General features: G+C 60.3%; 1 protein-coding gene across 5 annotated transcripts; it reads left to right on the forward strand.

The window, feature by feature from the left end:
• The first annotated feature begins 136 nt into the window (after positions 1–136).
• On the forward strand, positions 137–26,790 carry LOC131590381 (sodium/potassium-transporting ATPase subunit alpha-2). Of its 5 annotated transcripts, none has more exons than XM_058860416.1 (23): positions 137–244; positions 3,134–3,238; positions 4,216–4,275; positions 4,733–4,936; positions 5,940–6,053; positions 6,127–6,261; positions 8,148–8,265; positions 8,337–8,605; positions 9,234–9,432; positions 10,626–10,735; positions 10,819–10,953; positions 12,318–12,507; positions 13,267–13,442; positions 14,091–14,227; positions 15,081–15,231; positions 16,601–16,769; positions 17,306–17,460; positions 18,685–18,808; positions 19,753–19,898; positions 20,868–20,998; positions 24,136–24,237; positions 24,349–24,440; positions 26,638–26,788. In XM_058860416.1, the coding sequence occupies exons 1-23, from the start codon at positions 233–235 to the stop codon at positions 26,664–26,666; spliced, it is 3,063 nt and encodes a 1,020-aa protein (XP_058716399.1). In that variant the 5' UTR covers positions 137–232; the 3' UTR covers positions 26,667–26,788. The 5 variants fall into 5 exon arrangements, with proteins under 5 accessions (XP_058716399.1, XP_058716398.1, XP_058716395.1 ...); XM_058860415.1 differs by lacking the exon at positions 137–244 and adding an exon at positions 2,912–3,017 and having other exon boundaries at positions 26,638–26,789; XM_058860412.1 differs by lacking the exons at positions 137–244; positions 3,134–3,238; positions 4,216–4,275; ... (9 more) ...; positions 13,267–13,442; positions 14,091–14,227 and adding an exon at positions 14,484–14,499.
• The last annotated feature ends 992 nt before the right edge of the window (positions 26,791–27,782 follow it).

The following is a 27,782-nucleotide window of genomic DNA, read 5'->3' on the forward strand; positions in this document are numbered from 1 at the left end:
GGGGGGTCAGGAAGGGTCACCCCCTCCCCTCCCCGCACACCTGCGTTCCCAGCGCCCCCCTGAGACCCCCCACCCCCTCCGCGAGGCCGGGGGGAGCGGCGGGGGTTGGGGTGGGGGGCGGGGTGGGGGCGGGGGGGGGCCGGCCCGGGCGGGGCCCGCTGGGTTTTTCTCGGCCGCTGTCGCCGCGCCCCCCCCAAAAGTGTCCCGGGCTGGGAAGGAGGACGGCAGCGCCATGGGCAGAGGGGTGAGTAGGGGCGGCCCGGGGCGCCCACGCGGGGCACGGACCCACGCGGGGCACGGACCCACGCGGGGCACGGACCCACGCGGGGCACCCAAAAAATCCCCCCCCCCCCTTTCCCAAACCCCCCTCCCCTCTCCCCCCGAGAGCCCACCCACCATGCCGGGCACCCCCAGGCGCGGAGCTCACCCACGCGAGACACCCCAAACCCACTTAGGGCACCCCAAAAGCACTCGTGGCACCCCAAAACCACGCGGGACACCCCCAAAGACCCCCCCACCCACCCACACGGTGCGCCCACTCCGCGCCCCCCACCCCATGCGGGAAAACCCCCCCGGGGACCCCTTCTCAGGGCTGGCACCCACGCGTGGCACCCCCCGCGACACCCCCGCGACACTCAGAGACCCCCCGCGACTCAACCGGGCCCCCCCCATTCGGGACCCCCACCCCTACGACCCCCAGAATCACACCCCCTCCCCAGCCGGACCATCCCCCCCCCCGTGGGCACCGACCCACTCGGGACCCCCAGAAGTTCACCCCTCCCCACCCGAGACACCCCCCGTGGGCGCTGCCCCCTCCCCAAATTATCCCCTCGGTGCCCCCCAAAACCCCCCAAAATCCCCCCACGGGGGTCCCACCGTGTCCCCCCCCTCCCCAAAAGGAGAAACACGCGTGGGCTGCAGACCCCCCTCCTGTGGAGGGGGTCTTTATTTGAGGGGGGCGTGGGGGGCTCAAACTCGCCCCCTCCCGCTCTGTAAATCGCGAGTCCGGTGGGCGGGACCCCCGGGACCCCCCCTCACGGGCGGGAACCCCCCCACGGGCGGGACCCCCCCCCCCGGCGTGGCGCGGTGCCCGCGGCTGCCCCGAGCCCCGGGCTCGGTGCCCTGGCAACGCCCGCGGGGGGGCCCCGAGCGCCGCTGGCCCCACGCCCAACCCCCCCCCGGTATCCCCCGGGGACCCCCCCGCCCCAATCCACCCCCCCCCCCCAACCCCGGGCACCCACCCAAAAGTGGGGGGACCCCGCAGGATGTGGGTTCCCCCCTCCCCCCCCTCGCGGGTGTCCCCTTGGCGCTGTCCCCAAGGGGGGGGGACACGCGCGACACCCGACACCCCCCCCCCCGTCACACCCCCCTAAATGCGGGGGGGTCCCTCAGGTGGGTTCCCCCCAATGTGGAGCCACAATTGGGGTGTCCCGTGTTGGGAGGTGGGGCAGAAACCCCCCCCGGGGGGTGTTGGGGGGGTTGGGGGGGTTGGGGTACCCCCGTGTCCCCCCCCCCCCCCCCGGTAACTCGAGCCCCCCCCGGCCCCCCCCAGCTCCCGGTGTCGGTTTTGGCTCCCGGAGCTTTTCCATGACATCGGCCCCACCCCCGGCCGGGCCACCGGGGGACCCCTGGGGACAGGGGGTGACACTGCCACCCCCCCAAAGGCAGGGAGGACCCCGCTCCCCCCCCTCCCCGGGGGGGCTCTTCCTCTGCCCGGCTTGTGGGGACCCCCCCATGGTCCTGGGGACCCCCCTGTGGTGACAGTGACACCGCCATGGCCCAGGGGACCCCTCCCAGCCACAGTGACCGCCCCGTGACCTTGGGGACACCCCCGTGGTCCTGGTGACCCCCCCATGATGGGCCTGGGGGTCTCCCATGGTCACGGCGACCCCCCCATGGCCAAAGTGACCCCCGATGGCCACAGTGACCTGTGATGGCCACAGTGACCCCCCCATGGCCACAGTGACCAGTGATGACCACAGTGACCACCCCCCATGGCCACAGTGACCAGTGATGGCCACAGTGACCCCCCCATGGCCACAGTGACCAGTGATGACCACAGTGACCACCCCCCATGGTCAGAGTGACCAGTGATGGCCACAGTGACCCCCGATGGCCATGGTGACCAATGATGGCCAGAGTGACCCCCCCCCATGGCCAAAGTGACCCCCGATGGCCACAGTGACCAGTGATGGCCACAGTGACCCCCGATGGCCACAGTGACCAGTGATGGCCACAGTGACCCCCCATAGCCACAGTGCCACTTTGCATGACCACAGTGCCACCCCCCTGGCCAGCCCTGGGGACACCCCAGTGGCCACCCCCATGGCCGCAAAGCCACCGTGGTGACCACAGTGACCCCTCCTCAGACCACAGCGCCACCACGGTGACCACAGTGCCACCTCTGTCACCAAAGTGACGCCCCCAGGGCCACAATGATTGTCCAGTGACCACAGTGACCCCTTGGTGACCACAATGACCCCCTGGTGACCACAATGAACCTCCCATGGCCACAAGGCCACCCTAGTGACCACAGTGACCCCTTGGTGACCACAGTGACACCCTGGTGACCAGTGACCCCCCCATGGCCACAGGGCCACTTTGGTGACCCCGCCATGGCCACAGTGACCCACCCATGGCCACAGTGACCCCCCCCATGGCCACAGGGCCACTTTGGTGACCCCCCGTGGCCACAGTGACCCCCCCCCATGGCCACAGGGCCACATTGGTGACCCCCACCCCATGGCCACAGTGACCCCCCCATGGCCACAGGGCCACTTTGGTGACCACCCCACGGCCACAAGGCCATCGGTCACCGTGACTCCCCCAATGACTTCAATGTCACCCTGATGACCACAACAACCCCCCCGCCCCCCAGTGACCCCGCTGACCCCCCCGTGCCCCCCCCGCGGTGCCCCCCCCGCCCACGGCCGCCCGGTGCCTGCCGCCCCCTCCCCACGCCGACGATGCCGGTGGCCACGGTGACGCCGGTGCTGGCCGTGACCTCCACGCCCATGGTAATGGCCCCTGGCCCGGGGCTGGCAGGGGGGGCGGGGGTGGCACTGGGGGGGTCGGGGGGGGGTCACCTGCCCGCCGGGGGGGTCCCCGTGCCCACCCGGGGGTGTCCCCGCAGGCCGGCCGTGAGTACTCGCCCGCGGCCACCACGTCCGAGAATGGCGGCGGGAAGAGGAAGCAGAAGGAGAAGGAGCTGGACGAGCTCAAGAAGGAGGTGAACCTGGTGAGTGGGGACATGGGGACAGGGACAGGGGGACAGGGGGACAGGGACAGGGACAGGGACAGGGACAGGGACAGGGGGACATGGGGGACATGGGGGACATGGGGGACATGGGGGACATGAGGGACATGGGACCATGGGGATGGTGGCCATGTCATTGCGTCCATGGGGACATGGGGGACAGGGACAGGGGGACAGGGACAGGGACAGGGACAGGGGGACAGGGACAGGGGGACAGGGACAGGGGGACAGGGACAGGGACAGGGGGACAGGGACAGGGGGACATGGGGGACATGGGGGACATGAGGGACATGGGGGACATGGGGATGGTGGCCGTGTCATTGCATCCACAGGGACATGAGTGACGTGGGGACATGAGAGACATGAGGGATGTGGGACGGTGGGGACAGTGGCCATGCCACCGTGGCTGGGGGACGTGGGGGACATGAGTCATATGGGTGACACGGGACTGTGGGGACAGGTGGCCATGCCACCCCATTCAGGGGAACGTGGGTGGAATGGGACCATGGGGACATGGGGACAGCTGAACAGGTCACCCCAGACGGGGTGACACAGTGACACGGGTGACATGGGACTCCGGGGACAGCTGGCTGTGTCATCCCATCCAGAGGGACACGGTGACATGGGTGACATGGGGACACGCCACCCTGCTGGGGTGACTTGGGGTCATGGGGACAGCTGGCCATGTCACCCAGCTGAGGTGACACGGTGACAGGCGTAACGTGGGGGATGTGGGACTCTGGGGACACGGCTGTGCCGTGCCACCCCATTGAGGGGGACACGGGTGACATGGGGCACAGTGGCCACACCGGCCTGGCTGGGGGGACACACGTGACGTGGGTGACCAGGGGACAGCTGGCCACCCCCTCTGGATGGGGAGCACGGGTGACAGGGGACGGTGGGGACAGCGCCACCCTGGCTGAGGGGACGCGGTGACAGGGGTGACATTTGTCCCTCAGGATGACCACAAACTGTCCCTGGATGAGCTGGGCAGGAAGTACCAGGTGGACCTGTCCCGGGTGAGATGTCCCCTTGTCCCCATGTCCCCGTGTCCCTGTGTCCTCACGTCCCTCTACCCCATGCTCCCCTTCACCCCCATGTCCCCAATGTCCCCAATATCCCCAGTGTCCCCAATGTCCCCAGTGTCCCCAATGTCCTCAATGTCCCCTGCTTGTGTCCCCTGTACCCAATGTCTCCAGTGTCCCCTGCCCATATCCTCATCACCCCCAATGTCCCCAATGTCCCCAATGTCCCCTGTCCATGTCCCCAATGTCCCCAATGTCCCCAATGTCCCCAATGCCCCCAGTGTCCCCTGTCCGTGTCCCCAATGTCCCCAGTGTCCTCAGTGTCCCCTGCCCCCTGTCCCCCCTATGCCCCCGCGGTGTCCCCAGTGTCCCCAGTGTCCCCAGTGTCCCCTGCCCCCCGTCCCCCCTACGCCCCCGCGGTGTCCCCGGTGTCACCGTGTCCCCTGTGCAGGGCCTGACCAACGCGCGGGCGGCCGAGATCCTGGTGCAGGACGGTCCCAACGCGCTGACGCCCCCTCCCACCACCCCCGAGTGGGTGAAGTTCTGCCGGCAGCTCTTCGGGGGCTTCTCCATCCTGCTCTGGATCGGCGCCATCCTCTGCTTCCTGGCCTACGGCATCCAGGCTGCCATGGAGGACGAGCCCGCCAACGACAACGTGAGGGGACACGGGGACACGGGGACATGGGGGACATGGGGGACATGGGGACACGGGGGACATGGGGACATGGGCATGGGGGACATGGGGGACATGGGGACACGGGGGGACATGGGGACATGGGGACATGGGGACACGGGGACATGGGGACATGGGGACACGGGGGACATGGGGGACATGGGGGGCATGGGGGACACGGGGACACGGGGACATGGAGGACATGGGGACATGGGGGACACGGGGACATGGGGGACATGGGGACATGGGGACACGGGGACATGGGCATGGGGACACAGGGACATGGGGACATGGGGCCATTGGGAGCATGGGGACATGGGCATGGGGACATGGGGGGCATTGGGGACATGGGGACACAGGGACATGGGGACACAGGGACACGGGGACACGGGGGACATGGGGGACATGGGGACATGGGGGACACGCGGGGCATGGGGACATGGGGGACATGGGGGACATGGGGACATGGGGGATGTGGGCAGAGCTTGGGTGTCGTGGGGACAGGGACATCGAGGGAGGTGGGGACATCACGGGGACAGGGGTGTCATGGGGACAGGGACATCGAGGGAGGCACAGGCACTGGTGCGGGGGGACAGGTGCCATGAGGACGGTGGCACTGGGGACAGTGCTGTGGGGACAGTGGCATTAAGGGTGGCACAAACTGGTGGCCCCCTGTCCCCTCTGTGCCCGGTGCCAACTCCCAAGGGGCACAGTGGGTGTGAGGGGCATGTCACCTCACCCTGGCAGGCACTCAGGGTGTCCCCTGCCTGTCACCCTGCCCCGAGGGTCCCTGGGGGGGTCACCTCATCCTGGCTGGCACTCAGGGTGTCCCCTGCCTGTCACCCTGCCCCGAGGGTCCCTGGGGGGGTCACCTCACCCTGGCTGGCACTCAGGGTGTCCCCTGCCTGTCACCCTGCCCCGAGGGTCCCTGGGGGGGTCCCACGGTGCCCCCCCCCGGTGCTGAGGTTCCCCCCCTCCTCACCAGCTGTACTTGGGGGTGGTCCTGGCCGCCGTCGTCATCGTCACCGGCTGCTTCTCCTACTACCAAGAGGCCAAGAGCTCCAAGATCATGGACTCCTTCAAGAACATGGTGCCCCAGGTGGGCAGCGGGGGCGCAGCCGGGGGGGTCCCGGGGGGGTGGGCACCCCCTGAGGTGCCCGGTGCTCCCCCAGCAAGCGCTGGTGATCCGCGAGGGCGAGAAGATCCAGATCAACGCCGAGAACGTCGTGGTCGGGGACCTGGTGGAGGTGAAGGGAGGGGACAGGGTGCCCGCGGACATGAGGATCATCTCCTCCCATGGCTGCAAGGTGGGCACTGGGGGACATTGGGGACATTGGGGACATTGGGAGGGGACAGGGTGCCCACAGACATGAGGATCATCTCCTCCCACGGCTGCAAGGTGGGCACTGGGGGACATTGGGGACATTGGGGACATGGGGGACACTGGGTGGGGACAGGGTGCCCGTGGACATGAGGATCATCTCCTCCCACGGCTGCAAGGTGGGCACCGGGGGACACAGGGGGGACATTGGGGACATTGGGGACATTGGGTGGGGACAGGGTACCCACGGACATGAGGATCATCTCCTCCCACGGCTGCAAGGTGGGCACTGGGGGGCACTGGGGGACACTGGGGACATGGGGGACACTGGGTGGGGACAGGGTACCCACGGACATGAGGATCATCTCCTCCCACGGGGGCACAGGGGGGCACTGGGGGGCACAGGGGACACTGGGGATATTGGGGACACTGGGTGGGGACAGGGTGCCCCGTGGACATGAGGATCATCTCCTCCCACGGGGGCACAGGGGAGACATTGGGGACATTGGGGACATTGAGGACATTGGGTGGGGACAGGGTGATCATCTCCGAGGGGGGCACGAGGGGCACCCCCATTTCCCACCCAGTCCCACCCCTACACACCCGTCCCTCCCGCACACCTTCATTCCATCTGTTCCCACCTGAACCCACCCATATCCCCCAATCCCACCCACACCCCACCATTTCCACCCCATAACCATCCAATCCCACCCAATTCCCACTGAATCCCCCAAATCTCCCCCATTCCCACCCAATCCCCCGTACCCCAATTCCCACTGAATCCCCCAATTCTCCCCCATTCCCACCTTTTCCCACCTTTATCCCCCCAATTTCCACCCAATCCCCCGTGTCCTCACCCATTCCTACCCAATTCCCACCGAATCCCCAAACCCACCCAATTCCCACCCAATCCCCCGTGTGCTCACCCATTCCCACCCAATCCCCAAACCCACCCCCACTCCCCGTACCCCAATTCCCACTGAATCCCCCAATTCTCCATTTCCACTTATTCCCACCTTTATCCCCCCAATTCCCACCCAATCCCCTCGTGTGCCCATCCATTCCCACCCATTCCCACCGAATCCCCAAACCCACCCACACCCCATACCCCAATTCCCACCAAATCCCCCAATTCTCCCCCATTCCCACCCAATCCCCCGTGTGCCCATCCATTCCCACCCAATTCCCACCCAATCCCCAAACCCACCCGCACCTCCCATACCCCAATTCCCACTGAATCCCCCAATTCTCCCCCATTTCCACCTATTCCTACTTTTATCCCCCCAACTCCCACCCAATCCCCCGTGTGCCCATCCATTCCCACCCAATTCCCCCCAAATCCCCAAACCCACCCAATTCCCACCATATTCCCAAACCCACCCTCACTCCCCATACCCCAATTCCCACTGAATCCCCCAAATCTCCCCCATTTCCACCTATTCCTACTTTTATCCCCCCAATTCCCACCCAATCCCCCGTGCGCCCACCCATTCCCACCCAATCCCTAATTCCCACCCACACCCCCTGTACCCCAATTCCCATCCAATCCCCAAGCCCACCCACACCCCCTGTACCCCAATTCCCACCCAATCCCCAATTCCCACCCACACTCCCTGTACCCCAATTCCCACCCAATCCCCAAACCCACCCACACCTCCCATACCCCAATTCCCACTGAATCCCCCAATTCTCCCCAATTCCCCCCCAATCCCCTCGTGTGCCCACCCATTCCCACCCAATCCCCAATTCCCACCCACACCCCCTGTACCCCAATTCCCACCCAATCCCCAATTCCCACCCACACCCCCGTACCCCAATTCCCACCCAATTCCCCCCCAATCCCCCCTCTGCGCCCCCCATTTCCCCCCCAAGGTGGACAATTCCTCGCTGACGGGGGAGTCGGAGCCGCAGACGCGCTCCCCGGAGTTCACGCACGAGAACCCCCTGGAGACGCGCAACATCTGCTTCTTCTCCACCAACTGCGTGGAAGGTGGGCACCCAGCGTCCCCCCTCCGCCCCGGCCGTGTCCCTGGGCTCTTTGTCACCCTCGTGTCACCCCAGGGACCGCGCGGGGCATCGTCATCTCCACCGGGGACCGGACGGTGATGGGCAGGATCGCGTCGCTGGCCTCGGGGCTGGAGGTGGGGCGGACGCCCATCGCGATGGAGATCGAGCACTTCATCCGCCTCATCACCGGCGTGGCCGTGTTCCTCGGCCTCTCCTTCTTCATCCTCTCCCTCATCCTCGGCTACACCTGGCTGGAGGCCGTCATCTTCCTCATCGGCATCATCGTGGCCAATGTGCCCGAGGGGCTGCTGGCCACCGTCACGGTGAGGGGCTGGAAGCACTGGGAGGGAACTGGGAGGGCACTGGGAGGGCACTGGGAGGGCACTGGGAGGGAAATGAAGGGCAGTGGGGGCACTGTCGGGGGTGCTCCACCATCATCTTCCTCATGGGCATCATCGTGGCTAGCGTGCCCCAGGGGCTGCTGGCCACTGCCATGGTGGGAGGGGGCATTGGGAGTACTGGGAGGGAACTGGGAGGGAACTGGGAAGGAACTGGGAGCACTGGGAGGGAACTGGTAGGGCAATAGAGGCATTACTGGGGGGCTCCACCATCATCTTCCTCATGGGCATCATTGTGGCTAGCGTGCCCCAGGGGCTGCTGGCCACCGCCACGGTGGGAGGGGGCACTGGAAGGGGGATATGGGGCACTGGGCTCAGTTTTGGGGTGCTGTGGGGGGCCCACAGGCCCCACACCGGGGGTCCCACCCCCCGTGACACCCCGGGGTGCCCCCCAGGTGTGCCTGACCCTGATGACCAGGTGATCTCCAGGTGGGGGTCTGGGCATTGAGGGCGCACATTGTGGGGGTTCTGGTGCCAGTTTTGGGGTCCGGGGTATTCTGTGCACCCCAAACCGGGGGTCCCACCCCCCGTGACACCCCGGGGTGCCCCCCAGGTGTGCCTGACCCTGACTGCCAAGCGCATGGCGCGGAAGAACTGCCTGGTGAAGAACCTGGAGGCCGTGGAGACCCTGGGCTCCACCTCCACCATCTGCTCGGACAAGACGGGGACGCTGACCCAGAACCGCATGACCGTGGCCCACATGTGGTTCGACAACCAGATCCACGAGGCCGACACCACCGAGGACCAGTCGGGTGCGTGGGGGGCACCCCAAAATTCCCAGTGCCCCCAGCACCCCAATCCTGTGAAACAACAATGCCCTGGGACCTCAGTATCCAAACCCCCTGGAACCCCAAACCCTGGAACCCAAATCCCTGGAACTCCGACCCCCGACACCCCAATCCTCTGGAACCCCAATCCCTGGAACCCCAATCCCCTGGAACCCAAATCCCTGGAACCCCGACCCCCGACACCCCAGTCCCCTGAAACCCCAATCCCTGGAACCCCAAACCCCCAATACCCCAATCCCTGGAACCCCAAACCCCCAACACCCCAATCCCTGGAACCCCAATCCCTGGAACCCAAATCCCTGGAAAACCGATCCCCTGGAACCCCAAACTCCCAACACCCCAATCCCCTGGAATTCTGACCCCCCAACACCCCGATCCCTGGAACCCAAATCCCTGGAACCCCGACCCCCGACACCCCAATCCCCTGGAACCCCAATCCCTGGAACCCCAATCCCTGGAACCCAAACCCCCAATACCCCAATCCCTGGAACCCAAATCCCCCAGAACCCCAATCCCTGGAACCCCAAACCCTGGAACCCCAATCCCTGGAACCCCAAACCCCCGACACTTCAGTCTCCTGGAGCTCCAATCCCCTGGAATCCTGTTCCCTCGCCATCCTGGTGATCAGCGGGTGACACCAGAGTGGTCAGTGGGTGACACCAAGGTGGTCAATGGGTGATGCTGGTGACACCAAGGTGGTCAATGGGTGACACTGGTGACACCAGGGGGGTCAGTGGGTGACACCAGAGTGGTCAGTGGGTGACACCAGGGTGGTCAGTGGGTGACTCTGGTGACACCAGGGCGGTCAATGGGTGACGCTGGTGACACCAGGGTGGTCAGTGGGTGACACCAGGGTGGTCAGTGGGTGACACTGGTGACATCAGGGGGGTCAGTGGGTGACACCAGAGTGGTCAATGGGTGACACTGGTGACATCAGGGTGGTCAGTGGGTGACACCAGGGTGGTCAGTGGGTGACACTGGTGACTTCAGGGGGGTCAGTGGGTGACACCAGAGTGGTCAATGGGTGACACCAGGGTGGTCAGTGGGTGGCCCTGGTGACACCAGGGCGGTCAGTGGGTGGCCCTGGTGACACCAGGGCGGTCAGTGGGTGGCCCTGGTGACACCAGGGGTGCCCTGACAGTGGCCGATGTCCCCAGGTGCCACCTTCGACAAGCGCTCGCCCACGTGGGCGGCCCTGGCGCGCATCGCGGGGCTCTGTAACCGCGCCGTCTTCAAGCCGGGCCAGGAGAACATCTCCATCTCCAAGGTCAGGAGAGGTCCCCAAGGCCCCGGGGGAGGGGACACGGCCCCCCCGAGCCCCCGGTGACACCACGGTGTCCCCACCCGCAGCGGGACACGGCCGGGGACGCCTCGGAGTCGGCGCTGCTCAAGTGCATCCAACTGTCCTGCGGCTCCGTCAAGAGAATGCGCGACCGCAACCCCAAAGTCACCGAGATCCCCTTCAACTCCACCAACAAGTACCAGGTGCTGGGATGGGGCACTGGGGGCACTGGGATGGGGCACTGGGGGTACTGGGAGCACTGGGATGGGGCACTGGGAGCACTGGCAATACTGGGGGTACTGGGACAGGGCACTGGGAGCACTGGGAGCACTGGGATGGGGCACTGGGAGCACTGGCAATACTGGGGGTACTGGGACAGGGCACTGGGGCCACTGGGAGCGCTGGGATGGGGCACTGGGAGCACTGGGGAGTGTGTGTGTGTGACCCTGGGGTGACACTGGACAGTGTGCGTGTGACACCGGGCAGTGTGTGGGTGACACGGGTGACACTGATGGGTGACACCAGTGACTCTGGGAAGGGTGGGTGACACTGGGCAGTGTGTGGGTGACACGGGTGACACTGGCGGGTGACACCAGTGACTCTGGGAAGGGTGGGTGACACTGGGCAGTGTGTGGGTGACACCGGTGACACCGATGGGTGACACTGGCGGGTGACACTGGTGACACCAGGCAGTGTGTGGGTGACACTGGTGACACTGGGAAGCGTGTGGCTGACACAGGTGACACCGATGGGTGACACCAATGAGTGACACCAGGCAGCGTGTGGGTGACACCAATGGGTGACACGAATGGGTGACACTGATGGGTGACACTGGTGACACTGGGAAGCGTGTGGGTGACACTGGTGACACCGATGGGTGACACCAATGGGTGACACCGGGCAGCGTGTGGGTGCCACGGGTGACACCGATGGGTGACACGAATGGGTGACACTGATGGGTGACACTGGGAAGTGTGTGGGTGACACTGGTGACACCGATGGGTGACACGAATGGGTGACACTGATGGGTGACACTGGTGACACTGGGAAGTGTGTGGGTGACACTGGTGACACCGATGGGTGACACCAATGGGTGACACCGGGCAGCGTGTGTGTGACACTGGGAAGCGTGTGAGTGCCACGGGTGACACTGATGGGTGACACTGATGGGTGACACCGGGCAGCGTGTGTGTGACACTGGGAAGCGTGTGAGTGCCACGGGTGACACTGATGGGTGACACCGGGCAGCGTGTGAGTGCCACGGGTGACACTGATGGGTGACACCGATGGGTGACACCGATGGGTGACACCGGGCAGCGTGTGTGTGACACTGGGAAGCGTGTGGGTGCCACGGGTGACACTGATGGGTGACACCGATGGGTGCCATGGATTGGTGACACCGGGCAACGTGTGTGTGACACTGGGCAGCATGTGGGTGACACTGGGAAGCATGTGGGTGACACTGGGAAGCATGTGGGTGACACCAGTGACACCGACGGGTGACACGGATGGGTGCCACCGATGGGTGCCACCGGGCAGCGTGTGACACCCCTGTCCCCGTGTCCAGCTGTCCATCCACGAGCGCGAGGACGACCCCCAGGGTCACCTGCTGGTGATGAAGGGAGCCCCCGAGCGCATCCTGGACCGCTGCTCCCGCATCCTCCTGCAGGGCCAGGAGCAGCCGCTGGACCAGGAGATGCGCGAGGCCTTCCAGAACGCCTACCTGGAGCTGGGGGGGCTCGGGGAGAGGGTCCTGGGTACGCCCGGGGGGTCCTGGGGGGGTCCCCGGGGGGATTTGGGGGTCTGGAAGGAGATCCAGAGGGGATCTCGGGGAGCACTACTTGGATTAGGACAAGGAGGAGTTGTTAAGCTCCCTACCTGGAGTTGGGGGGGCTCGGGGAGAGGGTCCTGGGTACAGCCGGGGGGTCCTGGGGTGTCCTGGGGTGTCCTGAGGAGGTCTCTTGGGGGATTTGGGGGTCCCCGGGGGGATTTGGGGGTCTGGAAGGAGATCCGGAGGGGATCTGGGGGAGGAGACCCTGGATAAGAACATGGAAGAATCTTCCAGAACGCCTACCTGGAGCTGGGGGGGCTCAGGGAGAGGGTCCTGGGTATGCCCAGGGGGGTCCTGGGGGGTCCTGAGGGGGTCCAGGAAGGATTTGGGGGTCCCCGGGGGGATTTTGGGGAGCAGCACCTGCACGAGGAGAAGAAGGAGTCACCCAGAGCCCTTACCTGGAGCTGGGGCGGGGCTCGGGGTCGGGTCCTGAGGAGTCCTGGGTACACCTGGGGGGGTCCTGGGTACACCTGGGGGGGTCCTGGTGGTCCCTGCGGGGGTCCGGGTGGTCCCTGGGGGTGTCCGGGTGGTTCCTGGGGAGGGTCCTGGTGGTCCCTGCGGGGGTCCGGGTGGTCCCCGGGGGTGTTCTGGTGGTCCCTGGGGGTGTCCTGGTGGTCCCTGGGGGTGTCCGGGTGGTCCCTGGGGGTGTCCGCGGGGTCTCAGGGTCCCCTGGCCGTGTCCCCAGGGTTCTGTCACCTGTACCTGCCCCCGGACAAGTTTCCCCGCGGGTTCCGCTTCGACGCGGACGAGGTGAATTTCCCCACGAGCGACCTTTGCTTCGTGGGGCTCATGTCCATGATCGACCCCCCCCGCGCCGCCGTGCCCGACGCCGTCGGCAAGTGCCGGAGCGCCGGCATCAAGGTGGGACCCCCACCCTGCACCCCAAAACCCGCGGGACCCCACTCGAGCCCCCCAAAATCCCCCCTGAGTCTACCCAGACCCCAACCCCCCTGCCCCGGGACTCCAAAGCCCACCCAGACCCCACCCGGGACCCCAAACCCCTCCCCTGGAGCCCACCCGGGACCCCAAAACCCCCGGGACCCCACCCAGGACCCCAAGCCCCCCCCGAGCCCACCTGGGACCCCAAAACTCCCAGGACCCCACTTGAGCCCCAAAATCTCCCCTGAGTCTACCCAGACCCCAACCCCCCTGCCCCGGGACTCCAAAACCCCCCTGATCCCGCATGGAACCCCAAAACACCCCCCGAGCCCACCCAGGACCCCAAACCCCTCCCCCAGGTGTCCCCCAGGTGTCCCTCGGGTGTCCCCAGGTGTCCCAGGTGTCCCCCAGGTGTCCCCCAGGTGTCCCCCAGGTGTCCCAGGTGTCCCAGGTGTCCCCCAGGTGTCCCCCAGGTGCCCCCCAGGTGTCCCCAGGTGTCCCCCAGGTGTCCCCCAGGTGTCCCTCAGGTGTCCCCCAGGTGTCCCCAGGTGTCCCCCAGGTGTCCCCCAGGTGTCCCAGGTGTCCCCCAGGTGTCCCCCAGGTGCTGACGGTGCCCCCGGTGCCCCCCAGGTGATCATGGTGACCGGGGACCACCCGATCACGGCCAAGGCCATCGCCAAAGGCGTCGGGATCATCTCTGAGGGCAACGAGACCGTGGAGGACATCGCGGCCCGGCTCAACATCCCCGTCAGCCAGGTGAACCCCAGGTGAGCCAGAGGAACCCCAGGTGAGCCTCAGGTGAGTCCCAGGTGAGCCAGGACAACCCCAGGTGAGCCAGAGGAGCCCCAGGTGAGCCCCAGGTGAGCCCCAGGTGAACCCCAGGTGAACCCCAGGTGAACCCCAGGGGAACCCCAGGTGAGCCTCAGGTGAGCCAGAGGAACCCCAGGTGAGCCAGGGGAGCCCCAGGTGAGCCCCAGGTGAGCCAGGACAACCCCAGGTGAGCCAGAGGAACCCCAGGTGAGCCCCAGGTGAACCCCAGGTGAGCCAGAGGAACCCCAGGGGAACCCCAGGGGAGCCCCAGGTGAGCCCCAGGTGAGCCCCAGGTGAGCCAGGGGAACCCCAGGTGAGCCAGGTGAGCCCCAGGTGAGCCAGGGGAGCCCCCAGGGGAGCCTCAGGTGAGACTCAGGTGAGACTGGGGAACCCCAGGGGAGCCCCAGGTGAGCCCCAGGTGAGCCAGGGGAACCCCAGGTGAGCCAGGTGAGCCCCAGGTGAGCCAGGGGAGCCCCCAGGGGAGCCTCAGGTGAGACTCAGGTGAGACTGGGGAACCCCAGGTGAGCCAGATGGGGGAAATTGATGGGATTTGGGGATCCCAGGGGGGGTTTTCCAGTAATTTTGGGGTGCTGGAGCAGATTTTGGGGTTGTGACCCCCCCGTGACCCCCTCAGGGAGTCCAGGGCATGGGTGGTGCACGGCTCGGACCTGAAGGACACGGGATGGGAGCAGCTGGGGAGGGGATCTGGGGGGATCCAGTGGGGAGCCTAGGGATGATCCCGGGGATTTGGGGATCCCGGGGGGGTCTTCTGAGGAGTTTTGGGGTTGTGACCTCCCCGTGACCCCTCAGGGAGGCCAAGGCATGCGTGGTGCACGGCTCGGACCTGAAGGACATGAGCTCGGAGCAGCTGGATGAGATCCTGCGCAACCACACCGAGATCGTCTTCGCCCGCACGTCCCCCCAGCAGAAACTCATCATCGTGGAGGGCTGCCAGAGACAGGTGACACCACCCTGTCCCTGTCACCTGTGTCACCGGTGTCACCTGTGTCACCCGTGTCACCCGTGTTACCCGTGTCACCCGTGTTACCTGTGTCACCTGTGTCAACTGTGTCACCCGTGTCACCTGTGTCACCCATGTCACCCATGTCACCCGTGTCACCCGTGTCACCTGTGTCACCTGTGTCACCCATGTCACCCATGTCACCCGTGTCACCCGTGTCACCTGTGTTACCTGTGTCACCCATGTCACCTGTGTCACCCGTGTCACCCATGTCACCTGTGTCACCTGTGTCACCTGTCACCTGTGTCACCCGTGTCACCCATGTCACCTGTGTCACCCGTGTCACCCATGTCACCCGTGTCACCCATGTCGCCCGTGTTACCTGTGTCACCCGTGTCACCCGTGTTACCCGTGTCACCTGTGTCACCCGTGTCACCTGTGTCACCTGTGTCACCTGTCTCCATATCCCCCCTTATCCCAATATCCCTTCTCCTTTGTCCTGTTTCCTGTCACCTGTCCTTTGTCACCTGTCCCCTGTCATCCCTGTCCCTTGCTGCTCCCAGTCCCATGTCCCACGGTGTCCCCAAACCCACGACCCCTGCTATTGCCATCCTCATGTCCCACGGTGTCCCCACCCCTCTGTCCCACGGTGTCCCCATCCTCATGTCCATGGTGTCCCCAAGCCCATGTCCCCTGGGATTGCCACACCCCACAGTGTCCCGAGCCATGTCCCTGTCCCTTTGCCCTGTGATGTCCCCCCTGGTGCCCAGTGACCCCAGTGTCCCCCAGTGATCCCAATGTCCCCCAACATCCCCAGTGTCCCCCAATGTCCCCAGTGGCCCCAGTGACCTTAATGTCCTCAGTGCCCCCAATGTCCCCAATGTCCCAGTACCCCCAATACCCCCAATGTCCCCAATGTCCCAATACCCCCAATGTCCCCAATGTCCTCAGTGCCCCCAATGTCCCCAATGTCCCAATACCCCCAATGTCCCCAATGTCCCCAGTGTCCCAATACCCCCAATGTCCCCAATGTCCTCAGTGCCCCCAATGTCCCCAATGTCCCCAATGTCCCCAATACTCCCAATACCCCCAATGTCCTCAGTGCCCCCAATGTCCCCAATACCCCCAGTGTCCCCAGTGTCCCAATACCCCCAATGTCCCCAATGTCCCCAACATCCCCAGTGTCCCCAGTGTCCCAATACCCCCAATGTCCCCAATGTCCTCAGTGCCCCCAATGTCCCCAACGTCCCCAGTGTCCCCAATGTCCCCAATGTCCCCCAACATCCCCAGTGTCCCCAATGTCCCAATACTCCCAATGTCCCAATACTCCCAATACACCCAATGTCCCCAATGTCCCCAACGTCCCCAGGGTGCCATCGTGGCGGTGACGGGTGACGGCGTCAACGACTCTCCGGCGCTGAAGAAGGCGGACATCGGGATCGCCATGGGCATCGCCGGCTCCGACGTGTCCAAGCAGGCGGCCGACATGATCCTGCTGGACGACAACTTCGCCTCCATCGTCACCGGCGTCGAGGAAGGTCGGGGACAGACACAGGGGTTTGGGGACATTGGGGACATTGGGGGTATTGGGGATGTTGGAGGAATTGGGGGAATTAAGGACAGTGGAGTTGTTGGAGAATTTGAGGATATTGGGGACTTTGGGGACATTGGGGACATTGGGGACACTGGGGCATTGGGGATATTAGGGACACTGGGACTTTGGGGACTTTGGGGACATTGGGACATTGGGGACTTTGGGGCATGGAGGACATTGGGGACATTGGGGACTTTGGGGGCATTGGGGACTTTGGGGACACTGGGGCATTGGGGACATTGGGGACATTGGGGACATTGGGGCATGGAGGACATTGGGAACACTTGGGACACTGGGGCATTGGGAACATTGGGGACATTGGGGACATTTGGGACATTGGGGACATTGGGGACACTGGGGTCACTGAGGACATTTGGGACATTGGGGACATTGGGGACATTGGGGATATTTGGGATATTTGGGATTTTGGGGGAATTGGTGCCACTGGGGATTTTTGGGGTCACCACTGTCCCCTCGCAGGCCGCCTGATCTTCGATAACCTGAAGAAGTCGATCGCCTACACGCTGACCAGCAACATCCCCGAGATCACCCCGTTCCTGCTCTTCATCATCGCCAACATCCCGCTGCCCCTGGGCACCGTCACCATCCTCTGCATCGACCTGGGCACCGACATGGTGAGCGACGGCCCCAAATCCATCCCAAATCCATCCCAAATCCATCCCAGGGACACCAAATCCATCCCAGGACAACCAAATCCATCCCAGGGATCCCAAATCCATCCCAAATCCATCCCAGATCCATCCCAAATCCATCCCAAATCCATCCCAAATCCATCCCAAAGACACCAAATCCATCCTAGGGACACCAAATCCATCCCAAATCCATCCCAAATCCACCCAGGGATCCCAAATCCATCCCAAATCCACCCCAAATCCATCCCAAATCCATCCCAAATCCATCCCAAAGACACCAAATCCATCCCAGATCCATCCCAAATCCATCCCAGATCCATCCCAAATCCATCCCAAATCCATCCCAGATCCATCCCAGATCCATCCCAAATCCATCCCAGATCCATCCCAGGGACACCAAATCCATCCCAGATCCATCCCAGATCCATCCCAAATCCATCCCAAATCCATCCCAGGGACACCAAATCCATCCCAGATCCATCCCAGATCCATCCCAAATCCATCCCAAATCCATCCCAAATCCATCCCAAATCCATCCCAGGGACACCAAATCCATCCCAAATCATCCCAAATCCATCCCAAATCCATCCCAGGGACACCAAATCCATCCCAAATCATCCCAAATCCATCCCAAATCCATCCCAGGGATCCCAAATCCACCGCAGAGATCCCAAATCCTCCTGCCCCTGGGCGCTGCCACCATCCCATGATGTGTGACAGTGGTGCCACCAGGGTGTCATTGGGTGCCACCAGGGTGACACTGAGTGCCACCAGGGTGTCATTGGGTGCCACCAGGGTGTCACTGGGTGCCATCAGGGTGTCATTGGGTGCCACCAGGGTGACAATGGGTGACAGGGAGGTGACACTTTGTGACTCAGGGTGACGGTAGAGTGGCAGGCAATGACACAGGGTGACACTGGGGTGCCATGGGGTGACATTGGGTGGCACGGGCATGTCACAGGCTGGCAGTGGGTGACAGCGGGTGACACAGGGGTATCACCATCAAGGGGTGACATTGGGGTGACATCGGGTGCCACGGGTGTGACGCTGGGTGACACAGGGGTATCACTAGGTCACAGTGGGATGACATTGGGGTGACATCGGGTGCCGCGGGTGTGACGCTGGGTGACGCTGGGTGACTTTGAATGGCAGAGGGTGACAGCAGGTGACACGAGGTGACACTGGGTGACACCGCTGTCCCCTCAGGTCCCCGCCATCTCGCTGGCCTACGAGGCGGCCGAGAGCGACATCATGAAACGGCAACCGCGGAACCCCCGCAGCGACAAACTGGTCAACGAGCGGCTGATCAGCATGGCCTACGGCCAGATCGGTCAGTGGTCACCCAGGGGTCACTCAGGGGTCACTCAGGGGTCACTCAGGGTCACTCAGGGTCATCAGCATGGCCTACGGCCAGATCGGTCAGTGGTCACCCAGGGGTCACTCAGGGGTCACTCAGGGTCACTCAGCATGGCCTACGGCCAGATCGGTCAGTGGTCACCCAGGGGTCACTCAGGGGTCACTCAGGGTCATGGTCACTCATGGTCACTCGGGTCACTCGGGGTCACTCATGGTCACTCAGGGGTCACTCATGGTCACTCAGGGGTCACTCAGGGGTCACTCAGGGTCCCGGTCACTCATGGTCACTCAGGGGTCACTCGGGGTCACTCATGGTCACTCAGGGGTCACTCAGGGGTCACTCAGGGGTCACTCAGGGGTCACTCGGGGGTCATTCAGGGGTCACTTGGGGGTCACCCAGAGTCACTCAGGGTCACTCAGGGGTCACTCAGGGGTCACTCAGGGTCACTCAGGGTCACTCAGGACCATCAGCATGGCCTACAGCCAGATCGGTCAGTGCAGGGTCATGGGGTGATCCCAAATCCAAGGATCCTGGTCCTTGGATGCTGATCCCAATCCCATGGCTCTGATCCTGATCCCCATCCCGATCCCATTCCCGATCCCATGGCTCTGATCCCCATCCCGATCCCACAGGGATGATCCAGGCTCTGGGTGGGTTCTTCACCTACTTTGTGATCCAATCCCATGGCTCTGACCCAGATCCCAATCCCATTCCCGACCCAGATCCCGATCCCATGGCTCTGATCCCATTCCTGATCCCATGGCTCTGATCCCATTCCCGATCCCATGGCTCTGATCCCGTTCCCGATCCCATGGCTCTGATCCCGTTCCCGATCCCATGGCTCTGATCCCCATCCTGATCCCATTCCCAATCCCGCAGGGATGATCCCCATCCTGATCCCATTCCCGATCCCGCAGGGATGATCCAGGCTCTGGGCGGGTTCTTCACCTACTTTGTGATCCTGGCGGAGAACGGTTTCCTGCCGGGGACGCTGCTGGGGATCCGCCTGGCCTGGGACGATCGCTCCAAGAACGACCTGGAGGATTCCTACGGACAGGAGTGGGTGAGGGACCCCGAAACTGCCCCTGCACAGCCCTTACACAGCCCTTACACAGCCCTTACACACCCTTTACACAGCCCTTACACACCCCTTACACAGCCCTTACACACCCTTTACACAGCCCTTACACACCTGTTACACAGCCCTTACACAGCCCTTACACAGCCCTTACACAGCCCTTACACACCCCTTACACAGCCCTTACCCAGCCCTTACACAGCCCTTACACAGCCCTTACACACCTGTTACACAGCCCTTACACACCCCTTACACAGCCCTTACACAGCCCTTACACACCCCTTACACAGCCCTTACACAGCCCTTACACACCTGTTACACAGCCCTTACACAGCCCTTACACAGCCCCTACACAGCCCTTACACAGCCCTTACACAGCCCTTACACACCCTTTACACAGCCCTTACACAGCCCTTACACAGCCCTTACACACCTGTTACACAGCCCTTACACAGCCCTTACACACCCTTTACACACCCTTTACACACCCCTTACACACCCCAGTCACACCCCAGTTACACACCCCTTATACCCCAGTTACACCCCAGTTACACACCGCAGTTACACCCCAGTTACACCCCCCTTACACCCCAGTTACACCCCAGTCACACCCCAGTCACACCCCAGTCACACCCCAGTTACACCCCAGTCACACCCCAATTACACCCCAGTCACACCCCAGTTACTCCCCAGTTACTCCCCAGTTACACACCAGTTACACCCCAGTTACACACCCGTTACACCCTACTTACACTCTGGTTACACCAGTCACACACCCATTTCCATCCCATTTCCACTCTCATTTCCCCCCCGTTTACTCCCGGTTTACTCCCGGGTTCCTCCCCGTTTACTCCTGGTTTCCTCCCGGTTTCCTCCCGGTTTACTCCCGGTTTACTCCTGGTTTCCTCCTGGTTTCCTCCCGGTTTCCTCCCGGTTTCCTCCTGCTGGTGGCAGACGTACGAGCAGCGCAAGGTGGTGGAGTTCACGTGCCACACCGCGTTCTTCGCCAGCATCGTGGTGGTGCAGTGGGCGGATCTCATCATCTGCAAGACCCGGCGCAACTCCGTCTTCCAGCAGGGCATGAAGTGAGGGAAAACACCCCAAAAATGACCCAAAATGACCCAAAAACATCCCAAAATCACCCCAAAAACATCCCAAACACCCCAAAAATATCCCAAAATGCCCCAAAAACAGCCCAAAAACATCCCAAAAACATCCCAAACACCCCAAAATATCCCAAAAACAGCCCAAAACCAGCCCAAAAACATCCCAAAAACATCCCAAAATCAACCCAAAAACATCCCAAAATCACCCCAAAAACATCCAAAACACCCCAAAACATCCCAAAATTACTCCAAAACACCCAAAACCATCCCAAAATCACCCAAAAACCTCCAGAACCTAGCGCAACTCCGTCTTCCATCAGGGCATGAAGTGAGGGAAAACACCCCAAAAATGCCCCAAAATGACCCAAAACAGCCCAAAATCACCTCAAAAACATCCAAAACACCCCAAAAATATCCAAAACACCCCAAAACATCCCAAAAACATCCCAAAACCATCCCAAAATCACCCCAAAAACATCCAAAACACCCCAAAAACATCCAAAACACCCCAAAAACATCCCAAAATCACCCCAAAAAATCCCAAAAACATCCCAAAAAACATCCCAAAATGCCCCAAAATCCCGGCTCAAACCCACCCCAAAAATATCCCAAAACCCTCCAGAACCTGTCCCAGCTCCGTCTTCCAGCAGGGCATGAAGTGAGGGAAAACACCCCAAAAATGCCCCAAAATGCCCCAAAACATCCCAAAAACAGCCCAAAATCACCCCAAAAACATCCCAAAACCTCCAGAACCTGTCCCAACTCCGTCTTCCAGCAGGGCATGAAGTGAGGGAAAACACCCCAAAAATGCCCCAAAATGCCCCAAAACATCCCAAAATCACCCCAAAAACATCCAAAACACCCCAAAAACATCCCAAACACCCCAAAACATCCCAAAATCACCCCAAAAACATCCCAAAAACATCCAAAACACCCCAAAAACATCCAAAACACCCCAAAAACATCCAAAAATCACCCCAAAAACATCCAAAACACCCCAAAACATCCCAAAATCACCCCAAAAACATCCAAAACACCCCAAAAAAATCCCAAAAACATCCCAAAATCAACCCAAAAACATCCCGAAAGTATCCCAAAACCTCCAGAACCTGTCCCAGCTCCGTCTTCCAGCAGGGCATGAAGTGAGGGAAAACACCCCAAAAATGCCTCAAAATGCCCCAAAACATCCCAAAATCACCCCAAAAACATCCAAAACACCCCAAAATATCCCAAAATCACCCCCAAAAACATCCAAAACACCCCAAAACATCCCAAAAACATCCCAAAACCATCCCAAAATCACCCCAAAAACATCCAAAACACCCCAAAAACATCCAAAACACCCCAAAAACATCCCAAAATCACCCCAAAAAATCCCAAAAACATCCCAAAAAACATCCCAAAATGCCCCAAAATCCCGGCTCAAACCCACCCCAAAATCACCCAAAAACCTCCAGAACCTGTCCCAGCTCTGTCTTCCAGCAGGGCATGAAGTGAGGGAAAACACCCCAAAAATGACCCAAAATGACCCAAAACATCCCAAAATCACCCCAAAAACATCCAAAACACCCCAAAATCATCCGAAACACCCCAAAAACATCCCAAAATCACCCCAAAACCTCCAGAGCCTGTCCCAGCTCCGTCTTCCAGCAGGGCATGAAGTGAGGGAAAACACCCCAAAAATGCCCCAAAATGCCCCAAAACATCCCAAAAATGCCCCCAAATGACCCAAAATCACCCCAAAAACATCCAAAACACCCCAAAAACATCCCAAAATCACCCCCAAAAACATCCAAAACATCCCAAAAACATCCCAAAAACATCCCAAAATCAACCCAAAAACATCCCGAAAGTATCCCAAAAACCTCCAGAGCCTGTCCCAGCTCCATCTTCCAGCAGGGCATGAAGTGAGGGAAAACACCCCAAAAACATCCAAAACATCCCAAAAACATCCCAAAAACATCCAAAATCACCCCAAAACCATCCCAAACACCGCAAAAACATCCAAAACGCCCCAAAAGCATCCCAAAATGCCCCAAAATCCCACCTCAAACCCAGCCCAAAAAAACCCTACAGAATCACCCCAAAACATCCCAAAATCACCCCAAAAATATCCCCAAATCACCCCCAGTGTACTGGGATGGACTGGGAGGGGAGGGGGAGGGGAGGGGGAGAGACCCCACCCCCCCCTCGTGTCCTCGGTGTCCCCAGCACCCCACGGACCCCCCCGGGTCACCCCAAATTCTCCAGATCCCACCCAGAGCCTCCATGAACCCCCAAATTCCCCCCGAATTTCTTCCCGAATTTCCCCCGAATTCCCCCCGAATTTCCTCCCGAATTCCCCCCAAATTCCCCCCGAATGTCCCCCCAAATTCCCCCCAAATTCCCCCCGAATTTCTTCCCAAATTCCCCCCAAATTCCCCCCGAATTTCCCCCAAATTCCCCCCAAATTTCTCCCCAAATTTCCCCGAATTTCCCTCAAATTTCCTCCAAATTCCATCCGAATTCCCCCCAAATTTCTCCCCAAATTTCCCCGAATTTCTCCCCAAATTTCCCCGATTTTCTCCCCAAAATTCCCCCCAAATTTCCCCCAGAATTCCCCCCAAATTCCATCCAAATTCCCCCCAAATTCCATCCAAATTCCCCCAAAATTCCATCCAAATTCCCCCCAAATTTCCCCCAAATCTCCCCAAATTTCTCCCCAAAATTCCCCCCGAATTTCTCCCCAAATTTCCCCCGAATGCCCCCAAATTCCATCCAAATTCCCCCCAAATTCCATCCAAATTCCCCCCAAATTTCCCCCAAATCCCCCTAAATTTCTCCCCAAAATTCCCCCCGAATTTCTCCCCAAAATTCCCCCCAAATTTCCCCCGAATTTCCCCCAAATTTATCCCCAAAATTCCCCCCAAATTTCTCCCGAATTTCCTCCAAATTCCATACAAATTCCCCCCAAATTTCTCCCTAAATTTTCCCCAAATTTCCCCCAAATTCCATCCAAATTTCCCCCCAAATTTCCCCCAAATCCCCCCAAATTTCTCCCCAAAATTCCCCCCAAATTCCCCCCAAATTTCCTCCCAAAAAACCCCCAAAAAACCCCAAATCCCCCCATTTTTTAGGAACAAGATCCTGATTTTCGGGCTGCTGGAGGAGACGGCGCTGGCGGCGTTCCTGTCCTACTGCCCGGGCATGGGGGTGGCTTTGCGCATGTACCCCCTCAAGTGAGGCTCACCCCAAAAATCCCGACCCCCACCCCAAATCTCAGCCCCCCGGGGGGATTTGGGGTGACGGAATTTGGGGGTGACGGAATTTTGGGGGTTTTTTGTTGCCAGGGTGACCTGGTGGTTCTGCGCCTTCCCCTATTCCCTCCTCATCTTCGCCTACGACGAGGTGCGGAAATTGATCCTGAGGAGATACCCAGGAGGTGAGGGGGGACCCCAAAAAATGGGGGTGACCCTAAAAGTGTGTGGGGTGGGGAGGAATGTGATGGGGGAAATGGGGTGAATTTAAAAAAAAGGGGGAAATAAAAAGAAATGGGGGGAAATAAAAAAAAAGATGGGGAAAATGGGGGGAAAGGAAAAAAAATGGGGAAAAATGGGGGGAAGCAAAAAAAAAGGGGGGAAATAAAAATAAATGGGGGGAAAATGGGGGGGAAATATAAAAAAAAAGGGAGGGGGGAAATGGGGGAAAAGCAAAAAAATAGGGGGACCAAAAAATGGGGGAAAAATGAGGGGAAATGAAAAAAATGGGGGGAAAGCAAAAAAAAAATGATGGGAAAAATGGGGGGAAATAAAAAAAAGGGGGGGAAATGGGGGAAAAGGAAAAAAAATGGGGGGGAAATAAAAATAAATGGGGGGAAAATGAGGGGAAATAAAAAAAAAAGGGGAAATGGGGGGAAAGGAAAAATGGGAGAAAATGGGGGAAAGGAAAAAGGGGGGAAATAAAAAGATAATGGGGGGAAAAATGGGGGGAAAGCAAAAAAAATGGGGGGAACATAAATAAAAGGGGGGGAATAAAAAAAAATATGGGGGGGAAATGGGGGAAAGGAAAAAAAAAGGGGGGGAAATAAAAATAAATGGGGGGAAATAAAAAAAATATGGGGGAAATGGGGGGAAAGGAAAAAGGGGGGGAAAAATGGGGGGAAGCAAAAAAAAAGGGGGGAAATAAAAATAAATGGGGGGAAAATGGGGGAAATTTAAAAAAAGGGAGGGGGGGAAATGGGGGAAAAGCAAAAAAATAGGGGGACCAAAAAATGGGGGGAAAATGAGGGGAAATGAAAAAAATGGGGGGAAAGCAAAAAAAAAATGATGGGAAAATGGGGGGAAATAAAAAAAAGGGGGGGAAATGGGGGAAAAGGAAAAAAAATGGGGGGGAAATAAAAATAAATGGGGGGAAAATGAGGGGAAATAAAAAAGGGGAAATGGGGGGAAAGGAAAAATGGGAGAAAATGGGGGAAAGGAAAAAGGGGGGAAATAAAAAGATAATGGGGGGAAAAATGGGGGGAAAGCAAAAAAAATGGGGGGAACATAAATAAAAGGGGGGAAATAAAAAAAAATATGGGGGGGAAATGGGGGAAAGGAAAAAAAAAGGGGGGGAAATAAAAATAAATGGGGGGAAATAAAAAAAAATATGGGGGAAATGGGGGGAAAGGAAAAAAAGTGGGGAAAAATGGGGGGAAGCAAAAAAAAAGGGGGGAAATAAAAATAAATGGGGGGAAAAATGGGGGAAATGAAAAAAAAAGGGGGGGGAAATGGGGGAAAAGCAAAAAAATAGGGGGACCAAAAAATGGGGGAAAAATGAGGGGAAATGAAAAAAAATGGGGGGAAAGCAAAAAAAAAAAAGATGGGAAAAATGGGGGGGAATAAAAAAAAGGGAGGGAATGGGGGGGAAGCAAAAAAAAAAGGGGGAAAACAAAAATAAATGGGGGGAAAAATGAGGGGAAATAAAAAAAAAGATGGGGAAAATGGGGGGAAAGGAAAAAGGGGGGGAAAAATGGGGGGAAGCAAAAAAAAAGGGGGGAATAAAAATAAATGGGGGGAAAAATGGGGGGAAAGGAAAAAAAAAAGGGGGAAGCAACAAAAAAATGATGGGAAAAATGGGGAGAAATAAAAAAAAGGGGAGGAATGGGGGAAAATAAAAAAAAAGGGGGGGAGAAATAAAAATAATTGGGGGAAAAATGAGGGGAAATGAAAAAAATGGGAAAGCAACAAAAAAATGGGGGAAATGGGGGGAAATTAAAAAAAAGGGGGGGAAAATAAAAAGAAATGGGGGAAAATGAGGGGAAATTAAAAAAAAAATGGGAAAGCAAAAAAAGAGGGGGGGAAATAAAAATAAATGGGGGGAAATGAGGGGAATTAAAAAACAAAATGGGGGGAACAAAACAAATGGGGGAAAATCAAAATAAAAAGGGGAGAAAACAAAAATAAAAGGGGGGGGAAACAAAAAAAAATAGGGGGAAAACGAGGGGAAATAAAAAAAAAAAGGGGGGGAAAACCAACACGAAATGGGGACCCCAAAAAATGGAAACTGTAAAAAATGGGAACCCCCAAAAAGCGGGGAGGGAATTGGGGTGGGGGCGCTCCCATTTCGCCCCCCCCTGACGCCCCCTCCCCTTTTTCCAGGCTGGGTGGAGAAGGAAACCTATTACTGAGCCCCTCCCCCACCCTCGGGACCCCCCCCGGACCCCCTCCCGCACCCCGATACTAACCCCGAGGGGGGAGGGGGGCGTCGGGACCCCCCCCAAATTCTGGGGGGGCAGCAGGACCCCCCCCCCCCGAGAGCAATAAACCAGTTTAACCCCCCCTCGTGTACTGGGATGGACTGGGAGGGGAGGGGGAGGGGAGGGGGAGGGGAGGGGGAGGGGGAGGGGAGGGGGAGAGACCCCACACCCCCCTCGTGTCCTCGGTGTCCCCAACACCCCACGGACCCCCCCGGGTCACCCCAAATTCTCCAGATCCCACCCAGAGCCTCCATGAACCCCCAAATTCCCCCCGAATTTCTTCCCGAATCCCCCCCGAATTCCCCCCGAATTTCTCCCAAATTTCCCTCAAATTCCCCCCGAATTTCCCCCGAATTTCTCCCCAAATTTCTCCCCAAATCCCCCCAAATTTCTCCCAAATTTCCTCCAAATTCCTCCCGAATTCCCCCCAAATTCCATCCAAATTTCTCCCCAAATTTCCCCGAATTTCCCCCAAACTCCCAGATTTTCCCCCCCCCCCGGTTCCTCTTTCCCGGCTCAGTCCGGAGCTGGAGCGGGGCTGGAAGCGGGGGGGACACTTGGGGACACCCAGGGGACACCCAGGGGACACTTGGGGACACTTGGGGACACTTGGGGGGGTCTGGCTGAGCCCCTGGGACCCCTCAGGACACCCCCGAGCCGGGGGGGGGCACACGGGGGGGCGGGGCGGTGACAGCGGGGAGGGGACACCGGGGAGGTGACACCGGGGAGGGGACACCGGGAGGGGACACCGGGAGGTGACAGCGGGGAGGGGACAGTGGGGAGGGGACACCGAGGAGGTGACAGCGGGGAGGTGACAGCGGGGAGGGGACACCGGGGAGGGGACAGCGGGGAGGGGACACCGAGGAGGGGACACCGGGGAGGGGACACCGGGGAGGGGACACCGGGAGGGGACACCGGGAGGGGACAGCGGGGAGGGGACACCGGGGAGGGGACAGCGGGGAGGGGACATCGGGAGGTGACACCGGGAGGTGACAGCGGGGAGGGGACAGTGGGGAGGGGACACCGAGGAGGTGACAGCGGGGAGGT

The sequence above is a fragment of the Poecile atricapillus genome, chromosome 33, assembly GCF_030490865.1.
Source record: "Poecile atricapillus isolate bPoeAtr1 chromosome 33, bPoeAtr1.hap1, whole genome shotgun sequence".
NCBI lineage: Eukaryota > Metazoa > Chordata > Aves > Passeriformes > Paridae > Poecile > Poecile atricapillus.

Bases quoted from the DNA above. Each gene is read 5' to 3' on its own strand.
- LOC131590381 (XM_058860415.1), top strand. From the start codon at position 2,967: ATGCCGGTGGCCACGGTGACGCCGGTGCTGGCCGTGACCTCCACGCCC. The intron at 15,232-16,600 runs GTGACACCACCC...CAACGTCCCCAG, and splicing joins TGGAGGGCTGCCAGAGACAG to GGTGCCATCGTGGCGGTGAC. The intron at 19,899-20,867 runs GTGAGGGACCCC...TGCTGGTGGCAG, and splicing joins ATTCCTACGGACAGGAGTGG to ACGTACGAGCAGCGCAAGGT.